This window comes from Cervus canadensis, chromosome 8 (assembly GCF_019320065.1).
Source record: "Cervus canadensis isolate Bull #8, Minnesota chromosome 8, ASM1932006v1, whole genome shotgun sequence".
Taxonomy (NCBI): Eukaryota; Metazoa; Chordata; class Mammalia; order Artiodactyla; family Cervidae; genus Cervus; species Cervus canadensis.
In genome coordinates this window covers 12,251,363-12,264,845 of record NC_057393.1, presented here as the reverse complement: position 1 = coordinate 12,264,845, position 13,483 = coordinate 12,251,363, and the positions used below count along the sequence as shown (strand labels likewise).

Here is a 13,483-nt window from a genome sequence, read left to right as displayed (position 1 = left end):
TGCTAAGTCACTTCAGTTGTGTCCAACTCTGCAATCCTATGGACTGTAGCCTGCCAGGCAAGAATACTGGAGTGGATTGCCATGCCCTTCTCCAGGCAATCTTCCTGACCCAGGGATCAGGCAAGTTCTTTACCGCTAGCCCTACCTGGGAAGTGTTAGAGTCAGGGTTAGGATTCTTTCAGAGCGCTGGTCTTCTCATTGTCCGGCCACATCCCCTTCATCCTCTGAGCCTTGATAAGACCTCACCTTGGCCATGAGGTCACCTCTCTGAGCTCGTCCTTCTAGGGGCTGAGAGGCCACACCACACTTGGCCACTCTCACTCCTTACCAGCCTTGAACTCCTGCCACTGGCCAAGTGAGTCGGTTTAGGGGTCACTGGGGTGCAGCTCATGACCTGGGCACAGAACGGACACTCAGGGAACCTGATGTAGCGGATGGACGGAGTCAGCTCTGACCCTTGCAGGAGAAACAGAGGGCTCCTTGCTTCCTGACTTGTATCTGCCACAGCAACGAGCACCTCTAAGTCTGCTCACAAAGGCAGCTCCTGTCCCCTACAATATTTTCCTGGCATGGCAGAGTAACCAGCTAAACCCAGGGTCAGCCCTGAACTGTTATAAGAGATCATTGCCCAAAGACTTAAGGAGATCACCAGGGTGGCCGCATATCCTGTCTGCGTCATAATGGAACCACGGGCCTTACAAAGGACACTGGGCTGCTTCCCACCACACTGTCAGTGCAATGGCCTTCTTCACCTTCTCCAGCCATGAGAAGCCCCAGAGAAGCCCTGTGAGCCCCTTAGACTCTGGGCCTTTGGCTGTTTATCACAGAAAGATAAAGGCACAGAGTGGCTGTCAGGCAGGAGGGGATGCCTGGGTGCCCCTCTGGAGAAAGTTTCCTTCAAGACTGAGTGCTGTCTGTCAGAGACAAGGGAAGATCCAGGTTTTGTGGTGGCTGAAGCTTAAATAACGTTGGGGGAGAGTCTTTTTTAAGAAGAAAGAACAGAACATTAGGTACCAACGTGAGTATTTCCTGAGAATGAGAAAAGAAATCACAACGGACGCCTGCAGCCTTGGAGATTCAGTTCTTGTCATCTGAGATCTCCATTTCCCGGAAGCACTTGTGCAGACTTGCTTCCTCTCCCGCAGAGAACACTCAGTAGCTCCCCGGGCTGCAAGTAAGGGGCCCCAGAGCTTCAGCTCCCTCTGCTTTGGGGTGAATTACTTCTGAATGGAGACCATGCCCACCTCATGGCCAACAGCAAGCCTCACCTCTCCTGAGAGTGTAAGAGAGGTGCCATGAGACTTGTCATTTTCCCAGCTTCTACCCCAAGGACCACCAGCCACCAGCTGCCTGTCCAGCATGTGTCTCTGCCCTCGGGGGCTGCATCTGGCACGTGGTGCTCAGGCCACGCGGTCCAGCAGCCTTGCTGCCCACATGGACACCCGAGGAGGAGCTCGTGTCTGGGCCGAGAGCTGCAGGATGCAGTTGTCTGGCCTAGTCGGGCCCGGGAGCCACAGTCTCATAGCCCTTTTGGTCGAGAGCACTTGGCTGGGCTGGTTCACTTTTCCAACGACCAAGATAACCAAACCCTGCCTTTCCCTTCGGTTCTGTTCTTGTCTGGGGCTCGTTGGATCGTGCCTGCTGCCTGGCGGGTGCGGAAGACGAACTACTCCAGATGGACCCAGGCTCCGCGGCCCCTCCCTTCTCCACACGGCACTGAAGGTTTTGATTAAAAGGTGGAAGAATGGCGCTTTCTCTTCCTGTCAGCCAGACCTTAAATCAACCCTGGAGTGAAACGTTGTCCAAGGCTGCTGATCGGCAAACGCGCTCTGTTGTCTGCCAGTGTGATTGTACAAGCAGGTTTCATTTGCAACCGGGATTTGGGGGTTGGAATGAGCCCTGCTTTGCCCACCTCCTTCCCTTCCTGCTTTCTTCACCCAATTCCTGTTCCTAGCGTCAGGCAGGCTGAGCTGAGTTAGTTTTTATGGAACTCGGAACCAGCCAACTTGAGTTGGGGGAGAGAAGAGGGAGGGGAGGGAGAGAGGGAGACTTTGGAGGGTCCTCCTCACCACCAGGCCCAACTCCTGATTTTACAGATGGTGAATTTGTCTGGAGTCTTGGTGGCAAGTGGCAGATACTTAATTCCCAGTTGCTCAAAGGAGGAATTTATTGAAAGGGTCAGGGGATACGGTTAAATGAAACTGTCAGAGAGACACAGCTCTACATGGGCTCAGGAATCAAGATGCTTCTCCCAAGGCAGTTCCAGGTCCCCCACCCCCAGCCCTAGCCCCAGCCACCCTCAAGCCTCAGTCCACAGTTTCTACCCCAAACAAACATTCCAACCAGTTGTAACTAAGAAAATCCCAAAGAACTGATTGGCCCAGTTGGCCCAAAGGCAGGAGGTAGACCAGATGACCTCATATAGGCACTTCTGCTTTGAATGAGCATGTGCACACACATTTGGTGAACAAATGTTTCGAGCATTTACTGTGTTCAGAGCACATTGTAAGTTCTTTTCAGTGAAGAAGGGTGGAGAGATGGCGGGTTTTGGAGCTGCACAGGCCTGGATTTGAACCTCAGGTCATCTGTTTATGAACTGTTCTGTCTACGGGCATGTAGGGAGTCCTAGCCACTTGCCAAGTGCTTTACTCAATTCAGATGAGACAGGAATAAACAACATTTCTGCCCCTTGAAGAGCTCCCTAAGACTCAGCATCCACAAGCCCCACCTAGGGCATCATTCTGGGGAGCAATGGAAAGTATGAATTCATGGGAAAAGTTGCCTGGAGGGGCCAGTAGCTATCAGCCGGCCCCTCTCCCAGGCGCCCATGATGCCTCTGACCCTGGCTCTGTTAGAAGCTGATTCCCACCCCTGCCCCCGCCCACGGCTGGGCCTGGGCAGCCCCGTGTGCAGAGCTTCCCGCCATTGACGCAGATCTCCTCGTCAAGGGTCAAGGGGCGGCCAGGGTATGGCCGTGGGAGTGCCTCTCCCTGGTTCCTGTCCTGGAGGAGAAGTGAGTTGGCCCCCCAACAAACAATTGCCTCCAACCTGGTATGGGTAGGACAGGCAACCCCCCCTTGCCGGAAGCCACCTATTTGGAAGGAAGGGGACCCCCTGGGACCCCTGTCTTCCAGAGTATCTTGCCTCTCTTGCTCAGCTTTTCCTGAAAACCAGGTCTGTCCACATTGAGAAATTGCAAACAATTTACATGGGGAATGTCAACTGCCCACATATGAAAATATACACATCATTAAGCCCTAAGTGCTTGCGTCTGGAGATAGAGCGGACAGTCTCCTGGGCTGACCTTTTGTTCACTGATGGAACTGCTGCTAATGAGCAGGGAGCTCCTTGGAGGGATGTTTTCATATGGTGAAGCGAAGCATATGCTGGCCATTAGCCTGTGTGTGTGAGTGTGTGTGTGTGTGTGTGTGTACACGACAGCGCAATACAAACAGTGCTCACCAAAACACACAGCGTCCACTGCACCTCATTATCCAGCCCCACCAGCCTCCAAAGAAGGCTTGCTCTCCAAGGCAGAGTCACATCAGCACTCACTATTCGAGGAAGACTATGGCATCCGTGGAGGACCTGGTGGTACTCAGGGATAAGGCTCTCTGACCAGATTGCCTGGGTTTGAATCTTGTCTCTGCTCCCATGCTAGCTGTGTGATCTTGGGCAAGTTACTTAACTTCTCGGGGTCCATTTCTGCATCTGTCAGATGGACATGATAAAACCTTTGTTGTTGTTGTTCAGTCGTTTAGTCGTGTCCGACTCTTTGCAGCCCCATGGACTGCAGCACACAGGCTTCCCTGTCCATCACCAACTCCCGGAGCTTGCTCAAACTCATGTCCATCGAGTTGGTGATGCCATCCAACCATCTCGTTCTCTGTCATCCCCTTCTCCTCCTGCCTTCAATCTTTCCCAGCATCAGAGTCTTTTCCAATGAATCAGCCCTTCACATCAGGTGGCCAAAGTATTGGAGCTCCAGCTTCAGCATCAGTCCTTCCAATGAATATTCAGGACTGATTTCCTTTACAATTGACTGGTTTGATCTCCTTTCAGTCCAAGGGACTCTCAAGAGTCTTCGCTAGCACCACAGTTCAAAGACACCAATTCTTTGGTGCTCAGTCTTTTTTATTGTCCAGCTCTTATATCCATACATGACTACTGGAAAAACCATAGCTTTGACTAGACGAACCTTTGTCAGCAAAGCAATGTCTCTGCTTTTTAATGTGCTGTCTAGGTTTGTCATTGCTTTTCTTCCAAGGAGCAAAAGTCTTCTGATTTCATGGCTGCAGTCACCATCCTCAGTGATTTTGGAGCCCAAGAAAATAAAGTCTCTCACTGTTTCCATTGTTTCCCCATCTATTTGCCATGAAGTGATGGGACTGGATGCCATCATCTTTGTTTTTTGAATGTTGAGTTTTAAGTCAGCTTTTTCACTTTCCTCCTTCACCTTCATCAAGAGGCTCATTAGTTCCTCTTTGCTTTCTGCCATGGGGTGGTATCATCTGCATATCTGAGGTTACTGATAATTCTCCCTGCAATCTTGATTCCAGTTTGTGCTTCATCCAGCCCGGCATTTCACATGACGTATTCTTCATACAGGTTACATAAGCATAATACCTACTTTGAGAGATTAAAAAAGATACCCCATGGGAAGTTCCTAGGACTTAACATATAATAGGTGCTCAAGAAATCACAATGATGATGAATGTTGTCAGTGGGAGGTGGGATTGTGCGGAAGGCCCTGTGAGCTCAGAGAATCATTTTGGATGAGGTTGCTTTGGAAAAAGGTCCTGAAGACTGCATAGGGTTTGGACGATGAACCATGACGGGTGGCAAGGGCTCCTTTCATGAGACTAGCAAAGGCCTGGTGGGTGGAAAGTCAGAGTTTACCCAGGAAATGAGTGTGCAGTGGGAGTGGAGGGCATGATGGGGAGGCAGGTTGAGGAAGGCCTTTAGGGCTGGATCAAGAAGGCACTGAACTTGGTCTGTTGGCAGTGGGACTCATCTCTGCTGTGTGAGATGGAAAAACTCTCTTGGGGGCTGTTGTATCCATGTACGAGCAGGTGGATGCAGAGGCTTGTGAGGGCCTACTACTAGTTAGTCCAGGCAAGAGAAGAGAATTCTTGAAACATACCAGGGCTGAGATTGCTGTGTGTGCCTGTCCCCATCTGTGAAGTGGGGACAAACTGGTTTTGAGTGGGGACAGCGAGGCTGAGGCTGCATTCTTTCCCTTAAGCGGCTCAGGACACCTGGTTAGAGCCCAGGCAGCTCAGACCTACCGGCACGAACTCTGCCCGCTATGGAGCCCCCCAACTGTTGGTCTGCTCCCCCTGGCCAGTGCCGTGACTCAGAGGGGTCTCTTTTCTCAGTTGTTCCATCTGTGCCACCAATGGGGTTGCATCATTGAGGCCCCGAGGCTCTTCCCAGGAGAGCGCTCTGTGTTCTCCCCCTCCTCCTGTATCCTCTGGGCTCCTGATCTCTAAACAAGTGTCAGGCCTGTGTTTCTGGAAGGCTCCAAGGGTGACAGGAAAGGTGCTCGCTTTGGGATTCTTGGCAGCTGCAAAGGAGGCATTGGAGAGTGGTTTCGGGGCCCAGCCGTGCCTCCATCCCTCGGCACCCCCAGGGACACCGGCCACATAGGGTGGGTGCCATCTCCACTCTGACCTCTTGACATGAGGAACTTGGATGCTTCGGGAACAAGGTCGCCAGACATCACAGGAAATGAGGTTCCTTCCTCCCGCTGGTCACCTTGATGCAGGGGGCAGCGGCGGCACCAGTCCCGGGGGGAGCAGGGGTAGCAGCCCATGGCCACCCCCCCCCCAACCGCCCTTACGGTGCCACCCTTGGCCTGATGATTCAGCCACCAGTGAGAACCAGCCTGGCAAGACGTGACCGCGCCAGCCGTTGCCCTTATTTAGCTCTATCTGGATGAGCCCTCCTCCCCGTGAGAGCACCCCTACAGCTCCCTGCTTGCCCTGCCTCCCGGCCTTTGGGCCGCCCCCGGCCCCAACCCTGGTGTAACCCCCACCTCTCCCTCAAGATCCAGCCCTCTCCAGGGGGCTATTTCACTTTTCACCTAAATTCTTACTGCAAAGACCGCTCTCCTCAGGTCAGAGATGAATCACTCGGTAATTATTTCAGGTGTGCCATCTGGCCTCCCTCCTCTGATGGGGAATGGGGGATGGAGGGAGGGTGATGGCGCGGGGAGGGCGAGGGGCTGGTCATCCCCTGGGGTGTCTGCGAGCGCAGCGCAGCAGCAAGGGGCTCAATAGCGCCACCTGGTGGACCAGCTGCGGATGACCTGTGGAGGCCGAGACGGGGTGGGGGTAGGGGGGCTGGGGGACTGTCGGTCTGCCCCGGGGGCTCCATCCCTGTCACTGGAGGTTGCTGAGGGAGGCAGAGGCTTGGGCGTGGTGGATGAGCCGCACAGGCTTCCTGGGTCGAGGGCTGAGTTAAGCACCCACGGAGGCTTCCTGCCCAGACCAGACCCATGCTTCCCCTCCGCCGTCCCCATCCCTTCCTTTTCAACCTCGATCCCTGAAGCACCCCAGGTAATGCCTGTTAGCCCGCTGCTGCTAAGTCGCTTCAGTCCTGTCCGACTCTGTGCGACCCCAAAGACGGCAGGCAGCCCACCAGGCTCCCCCGTCCCTGGGATTCAGGAATACTGGAGTGGGTTGCCATTTCCTTCTGTTAGCCCGCATGTTACCCCAAATCCAGCACTTGATCCCGCTTAATCCATTGCTATACAGATGCAGCTTCAGGACAAATCCTTAGCTCTTCTAACTAACCAGATCCTCCCACCCCGCCCCCAGCAGCCCCTAACTCTCTCCTCCTTAGAAATCCTGAGGCCTGCAGTGCCCCGAATCCCCGCTGGTCGCCTATACCATCCCTGCCTCCGTGTTGCAGAGGTGTCCATGGAGGAGAGGATGGGAGATCTGGCCCAGGCCCCATATTGAACTTTAGGGTCCTGGGCAGTGAGGCGGCCTGAGGGCACTGAACAGGGAATAAGTGAAGTCGCTCAGTTGTGTCTGACTCTTTGCGACCCCATGGACTACAGCCTACCAGGCTCCTCCGTCCATGGGATTTTCCAGGCAAGAGTACTGGAGTGGGTTGCCGTTCCTTCTCCAGGGGATCTTCCTGACCCAGGGATCAAACCCGGGTCTCCCGCATTGCAGGCAGACGCTTTACCGTCTGAGCCCCCAGGGAAGCCCGCAGCAACTAAGGCACTTCCTTTGAGCTGGAATCGAACCAGCAACCTAAGGATGTCCACATTTATGGAGTCTACAGTCCTCCGCTCTACCAGCTGAGCTATCGAAGGGTGCATATGAGAACAGGGAGGTGGGGCCAAAAGAGAGGAGGGGGCTTAGGGAAGTGTGAAGGTGCAGAGCCCACGGGGCCCCTGTCCCATTTAACTGGCCTGCACCGTTCACGTTTGGAACAACACCAAGGGCTCCTCTTATTGTGCTGTGGTGTCCAGAAAAACACTTGGACCGCCCACCCCTCTTGCTGCCTCAAAAGTGTGTTTTGGTAACACACACAGCAGGAAGCCCAGGACCTGTGGCTTAGGCATCGTGAACAGGCGAGTCTGTTCCCGCCTGGGTCTGGGCTGTCTGGGCAGACCCCAGGTCTGGATTGCGTCTGGGCCGTCGCGGGGCTGGAGGTACAAAGGGGCTGGTGTGCGGAGTCTCCCGACCCGCAGGACCTGCCGGCCACTGGCCCCGTCCGACTGCAGCCCCAAGTGGTACTGAGTTCAAGGTCAGTTTTACATTCCACGGGGAGGGATGGGGCAGGTTATTTTCCTCTGGTGATGGGGGGCTTCTACCCAAAGGCACAGACCCACAGAGAGTGGACAAGACACACCTGAGCTCAAATGTCACACCCGTCCCCCACCCCAAGGGAGAAGAAACAGGGAAGTGTCTTGGGCAAAGAGGTGTGTGTGTGGGGGGGTGTTCTCTTGCTCCACGTGTGACTCGGGGGTAGGACAGGTGGCCCTGTAGCCTGAGGCTCCTCTAGGAACCAAGTCCTTTCTCACCAGGCTGGAGGGGAGAGCTCGGTGGTCTGCAAGCCCGAGTGTGCACAGCTGTGTCCCTGAGGTGTGAACTGTGTTTTAAGACATCTGGAGTTGGCCGTGGAGATGCCCTCTTGAGGGGTGCCCGGGGTGCCTCTTGAGGTCTATGGGGTCACAAATAGACAGACTGAGCGAATTTCACACTTCACTCGGTGCCTATGTTCACACTCCTGTGTTAAAGTTGGATCCTGCAGGCTGGGACCCCTTGAGGAGACCACCTGGTGACCGGAGAAATAAAGCGTCATTTCTAACACTGGTGGCCCGAGGGAGTCCCAGGCCCCAGGGAGAATTTTACCAGCGACCGCTACCAACACCTCTTCTCCAGGCTGCTTTCAGCCCCATGAATATCCGAGGGCCTCGCTGTCTTTTCTGTTTGGTTAGAAATTAAGGAAATATCTGTGACATGGAGAGGAGTGACCCCAGTCCTTCCTGCTCCATCCTGACCCTCGGCTCCATCCCAGAGGAACAGTCCCACTGCAGAGAGCCCTAGCCCTGCCCGACGGAGCTCTTGGGGCCTTCCTTAGCCCTCAGGGCAGTGAGGGGGTCATTCCTCTCCAGAGCCCACCTGGCCGGGAGGAAACACCCCTCCCTTCTCCAGCCCACCTCACAGGCCTCCTGGGACCAGCAGGGCTTAGCTTCCTGGAAAGAGATCTGAAACCGTGTGGAATTCTCCTGCCTTCAAGCCACAGAGGACAGACTGTGGTCACCGGGACCTCAGGGCCCTTTTTCTTATGTGACGCATCAGACCTTGCCTGTGGGCTGGGGAGAGCCTTCTCAGTTGGGGGAAGGACCAACACCCTCGGATTCCCCTGATGTGACTAGAACAGCAAATGCCTCTTTGAGCAGTGGCACGGCCCACCCTCCCAGCAGGTTTGGCTTTTTACGTTTCCAGCTTAAAACTGCCGACAGCTTCTTATTCCCTTCATACTGGCAGAAGGTGTCGTTCCCCAGAGTCACCCAAGAGGGGGTTTAGTTGGAATCGCTTTGTCTCTTCACGTCATCGAGCCAAAGACTGAATTTAAACCCGTGGTCGTTAAACCAAACGCGTCATCACCAGCTATTAACTCCCCGCGGGGCTTTGAGTGTGGGCAGCGCCCCCAGAACTCTCCTGCCAGCCGGTTCCAAGGAATGACGATGCTGTGACTTCACACACAGCTGAGCCGCCCCCAGACCCCCGGAAGCCCCTCCCGTCTGCTCAGGAGTGGGTAGGGCCCAGGCGGGAGGGCCCAGGAGGTGTGGGAGGTCTGAGGCCACATTCTGCTTTGCCTCTGACCCCCTCCTCAGAAGTTTTCCCAGCTGACCCCCCACCCTCTGCAATAACACCCACCCCACCCCCACCCCCACCCCAAGACCAGCAGCTCACCGCCCTGAGCATCCTCTGTATAAGTTCCAGGTCAGCCCACAGCTAAGGTCACATCTCAGGGGCCTCCTGGGAGACGGCAGTGAATGAGGGGAGAACACACAGGTGGTCTAGACACCCCACCACTTCCAACCAGCTTCACTCTAGACCCGCCCAGCCTGGTGTAAATCCTGTCTCTGCTGCCTGCTGGTGACCTTGGGCAAAGGTCTTAACCTTTCCGAACCTTAGTTTCCTCGTCTATGAAATGAGCATCATAGTAGTGGCATCCACCTCTTATGGCTTCATTGACTGGTTCCTGGAGAAACGGTTATTTCTGACTGTCCTCCTGGTAATAGCGAGGCCGTGTCCGGAGCAAGCCATGTGGGAGTGGGATGCAGACCTGGCAAACCCGAGCCAGGCCCGTGTCACAGCCTTCCCCTGCTCCCCCGGGTGCAGAGCCACCCCTTCTCCTGCTCCAGACCCTCTGACACCCGCCCTCCGAGGACACAGCCCCCCTGTGATTAAGGGACGGGGGCAGCTATTGGGGGGAATCCCTTCACTGTGAGTGCTCACACCCCGCCCTCAGTTCCGACCACAGCCCGGGACACGGGATGCCACGATCTGTGTTCGCAGAGGAGGACAGTGGGGCTCCGAGGAGCAGGGTGGCCTTACGAGGTCGCCACACTGTCAGCGGCAGAACCAGAAATCGGACCCAGAGCCCTGGCCAGTTGGGTCACCACCTTCCATCGCCGCCACCTCCCAGGTGCGGGTGGGAGGGGCCCCCGTGGCAGCCCGGCCCCCTGCCCCCTGCCTCACTGATGCCTCCTCTTCTCTTCCTGCCCCCAGTCCCCAGTTTTCATCACCCAAGTTGGACGGGACCTGGTCTCCCAGACGGAGGAGAAGCTCCTTCAGAAACCCTGCAAAGAACTTTTCTCGGCCTGCGTGCAGTAAGTTCTCCGAGTCCTGGCCTCCCCTCCTCTGTCTGGGGGTCACGACCCTCAGCCTCCTTATGGGTCTCCACCCGGCCACCTGGAAAGGGGGCTGCCTCCCACCACCCCTCCTTGGAGTGCTGGGTACCCGGGGGCAAGTCTTCAGTGCCCGAGGGCCCCCGCCAAGCCCCCCAGTGGCCCGTGTATGAAGGGAAAAGAGCCCAGGGTGCCAACTGCAGAGAAACATGTGCTTCAGATGATGTTGAAACAAACCAGCTCCCAGGCCGCTGAGACGGAGGCACATGTAAAGCTCTGCCCCAGTCTGGCTGGTTTGGAAACCCTTCCCGCCCATCCCACCCACCCACCCCCCCGCCCCCAACCGCTGCCACCCCCCTGCACTGCTGCCGGAGCGGGGCTGCAGGCTGCCCCCGGCCACACCCCACCAGCTCATCGCAGGCTGCAGTGTGACACAAGACGCATCAGTGGGTGTGGTGCCAGCCGAGCACCAATTAGGCTCCATCATCTCGCAAGGATGTGCCGCGAAGCTACATGTAGGCGCTGGGCTGACACCCGTTCCTGTGTCCACACGCACCCTCCCTGTAAGCTGATAGGCAGGGGCACAAACAGACTTACCCGCCAAGATCATAGCAGGCGTGAGGGCACCCTTGTTCAGACTTGGCAGCCCAGACATTAATTAGGCACCTGCTGTGTGCATGTCACTCAAGGGAGACCTTGAGAGCAAGAATGCAGTCCTGCTTTCATGGCTTATTGCCGACATTCCATGCACTGTGGGAAGAGCTAGGATGTTCTGGGGAGGGTCAGCTTGAGGCCCAGCCCTGTGGCAGGTGCTGGGGAGAGACCACTGTGGGCAGAATCCGGGCTTGGAGGTGGCTGAGGGTCAGCCCTGACATCGGGTGGTGGGGGTGTCCCTGGGCTGCCCCCCTGCCCTTGAGGGAGTGGCCATCCTGGCCCCCGACGCAGGCCCCTGTTCTCAGGTTTGGCTGGACATAGTCTCCAAGGTTCTCTCGCTCTGAGTGTCCCCTCCCTTCCCCAGGTCCCAAGCGCCTGGGCTTGACTGGTCAGTGTGGCTGCTTTTTAAAGGGAACCAAGCCCAGCCCTGCCTGCAGCCAAGTTCAGAACCCTCCAGGGCCTGGCCTGGGACCTGGCCCGCAACAGGTGCCCAGTAAATTCTACTGCAGGTGGCTTCACTGGTCCTGACCAAATCCAGAGCCCGTGACCCTCGGCCTCTTGCCAAGACACCTCTGCCTCAGAGTCCCAATCCCTCCCCCATGCATAGTTAAACATTGCTCAATTCTCATCTCAGCTCCTGTCGCTCCTTCAGAGAGATCTCCCGGACCCCTCAGGGGCCTCACTTCCTGCTAACTCATGATAACATGCCCCTGGGGTCATTTATTTATTCGTGGTCTGTCCCCCTCACCATGCCACGGCTCCTCACTGCCATGTCCCGGAACCCAAGCAGTGCCCAGGGCAAGTACTGACTACACATCTGCGGGTCAGTCAGTCCGTCTCAGACAAGCTTTGTAGAATGACCAGGGCCTGGCTCCCCTCCCGCTGCGTCTGTTGGAGACCTCTGTGTGTCTGCATTTCCAAAGCCTGGATGTGCAGGAGGCCGGGCAGTGACCAGCTACTATGCCCCTGCCCACCTGCTGCAGAGTCAGGATGGTGAAGTGTTCATCCATTTGTCCCCTCCGAGCTAGGTCTGTCCACGACTACCTGAGGGGAGAACCCTTCCACGAGTACCTGGACAGCATGTATTTTGATCGCTTTCTCCAGTGGAAGTGGTTGGAAAGGTGAGTGCTTCCGGGGTGGCACACCCCATGCACAAGTGTGTACAAGTGTGTGTGTCGGCAGGTGGGGATATGAGTTTTTCCCGTGACAAGTTATATAGAAATCAGTTACCTCCCATGGGTCCATGGCTCAAATGAAATGAAGCATTCTTTTCCTGTTAATTTCTTGAGTATTCTAGAAATGCTGTATGCTTATTATTTTGCACACAACACACACAAACTCATTCACACATATACTCAGCATTCTGTGCTTATTTTTTTGGTTCACTGCCTTTGGGAAGTCTTTCTCTGCCAACATAAAGGCCTGCCATATTCTTACACGGGGGCTTCCCAGGTGGCGCTGGTGGTAAAGAACCCGCCCGCCAATGCAGAAGACATAAGAGACTCAAGTTCGATCCCTGGGTCGGGAAGATCCCCTGGAGGAGGACGTGGCAACCCACTCCAGTGTTCTAGCCTGGAGAATCCCATGGACTCAGGAGCCTGGGGCTACAGTCCATGAGGTCACACAGAGTCAGAGGTGACTTAGCATGCACGTGCATATTCTTACATAGATGTGCACATTTCTCATGTAACCCCCCACCCCTGCCTACTGATAGACATTGGAGATTGCTCTCCTTTTATGTGCAACCTTCCCTAAATAGTGAATAACTTTGTACATAAATCCTTTTTAAAATATTTATTAATTTGGCTGTGCTGGATCTTAGATGTGGCCCTCAGGATCTTCAGTTGCAGCTTATGGGACCTAGTTCCCTGACCAGGGATCAAACCTGGGCCCCTGCATTGGGAGCGTGAAGTCTTAGCCACCAGACCACAAGGGAAGTCCCTGTCATACATCTGTATGTACTTTCAGAGATACATCATGAATATTCCTAGCAGAGGAACTCCAGGGGCAGGGTTTTCAGCTGTGAGGGGCGGCTCGATCTCCCTCCCCAACTGCTGCCCACTTCCTAGTCCCACAGTGCCCTGGGTGGCTGCTTGGCCTCAGCTTCAGCCACGCTGTTCTTGGGCTGTGAGAGCCAGGTTTCCCTCTTGTTTACCTTTTCATCTCTAATCGTGGGTGAGACCGAGGATCTTTTCATGTCTTTTATTTGCCACCTTATGCTTTTGAACTGTGGTGTTGGAGAAGACTCTTGAGAGTCCCTTGAACAGCAAGGAGATCCAACCAGTCCATCCTAAAGGAAATCAGTCCTGATTATTCATTGGAAGGACTGATGCTGAAGCTGAAAGTCCAATACTTTGGCCACCTGATGCAAAGAACTAACTCATTGGAAAAGACCCTGATGCTGGGAAAGATTGACGGCGGGAGGAGAAGGGGACAACAGAGGATGAG

The 13,483-nt window shown here is 55.3% G+C and overlaps 1 protein-coding gene and 1 non-coding gene across 4 annotated transcripts in view; one reads left to right on the top strand and one right to left on the bottom strand.

The window, feature by feature from the left end:
• Positions 1 to 13,483, top strand: part of GRK5 (G protein-coupled receptor kinase 5) — a 226,675-nt gene that overhangs the window by 187,810 nt on the left and 25,382 nt on the right. The window contains exons 5-6 of one of the 3 annotated variants that reach the window (XM_043475306.1): positions 10,263 to 10,363; positions 12,064 to 12,156. In XM_043475306.1, coding sequence (XP_043331241.1) covers positions 10,263 to 10,363; positions 12,064 to 12,156 — 194 coding nt within the window. Of the gene's footprint in view, positions 1 to 10,262; positions 10,364 to 12,059; positions 12,157 to 13,483 lie in introns of those variants that run through there. The other 2 variants (XM_043475308.1, XM_043475307.1) reach the window with 2 other exon arrangements.
• TRNAY-GUA lies at positions 7,238 to 7,327 on the bottom strand. Its single transcript is given in 2 exon segments — positions 7,238 to 7,273; positions 7,291 to 7,327. It is a non-coding gene; the product is annotated as a tRNA-Tyr (tRNA).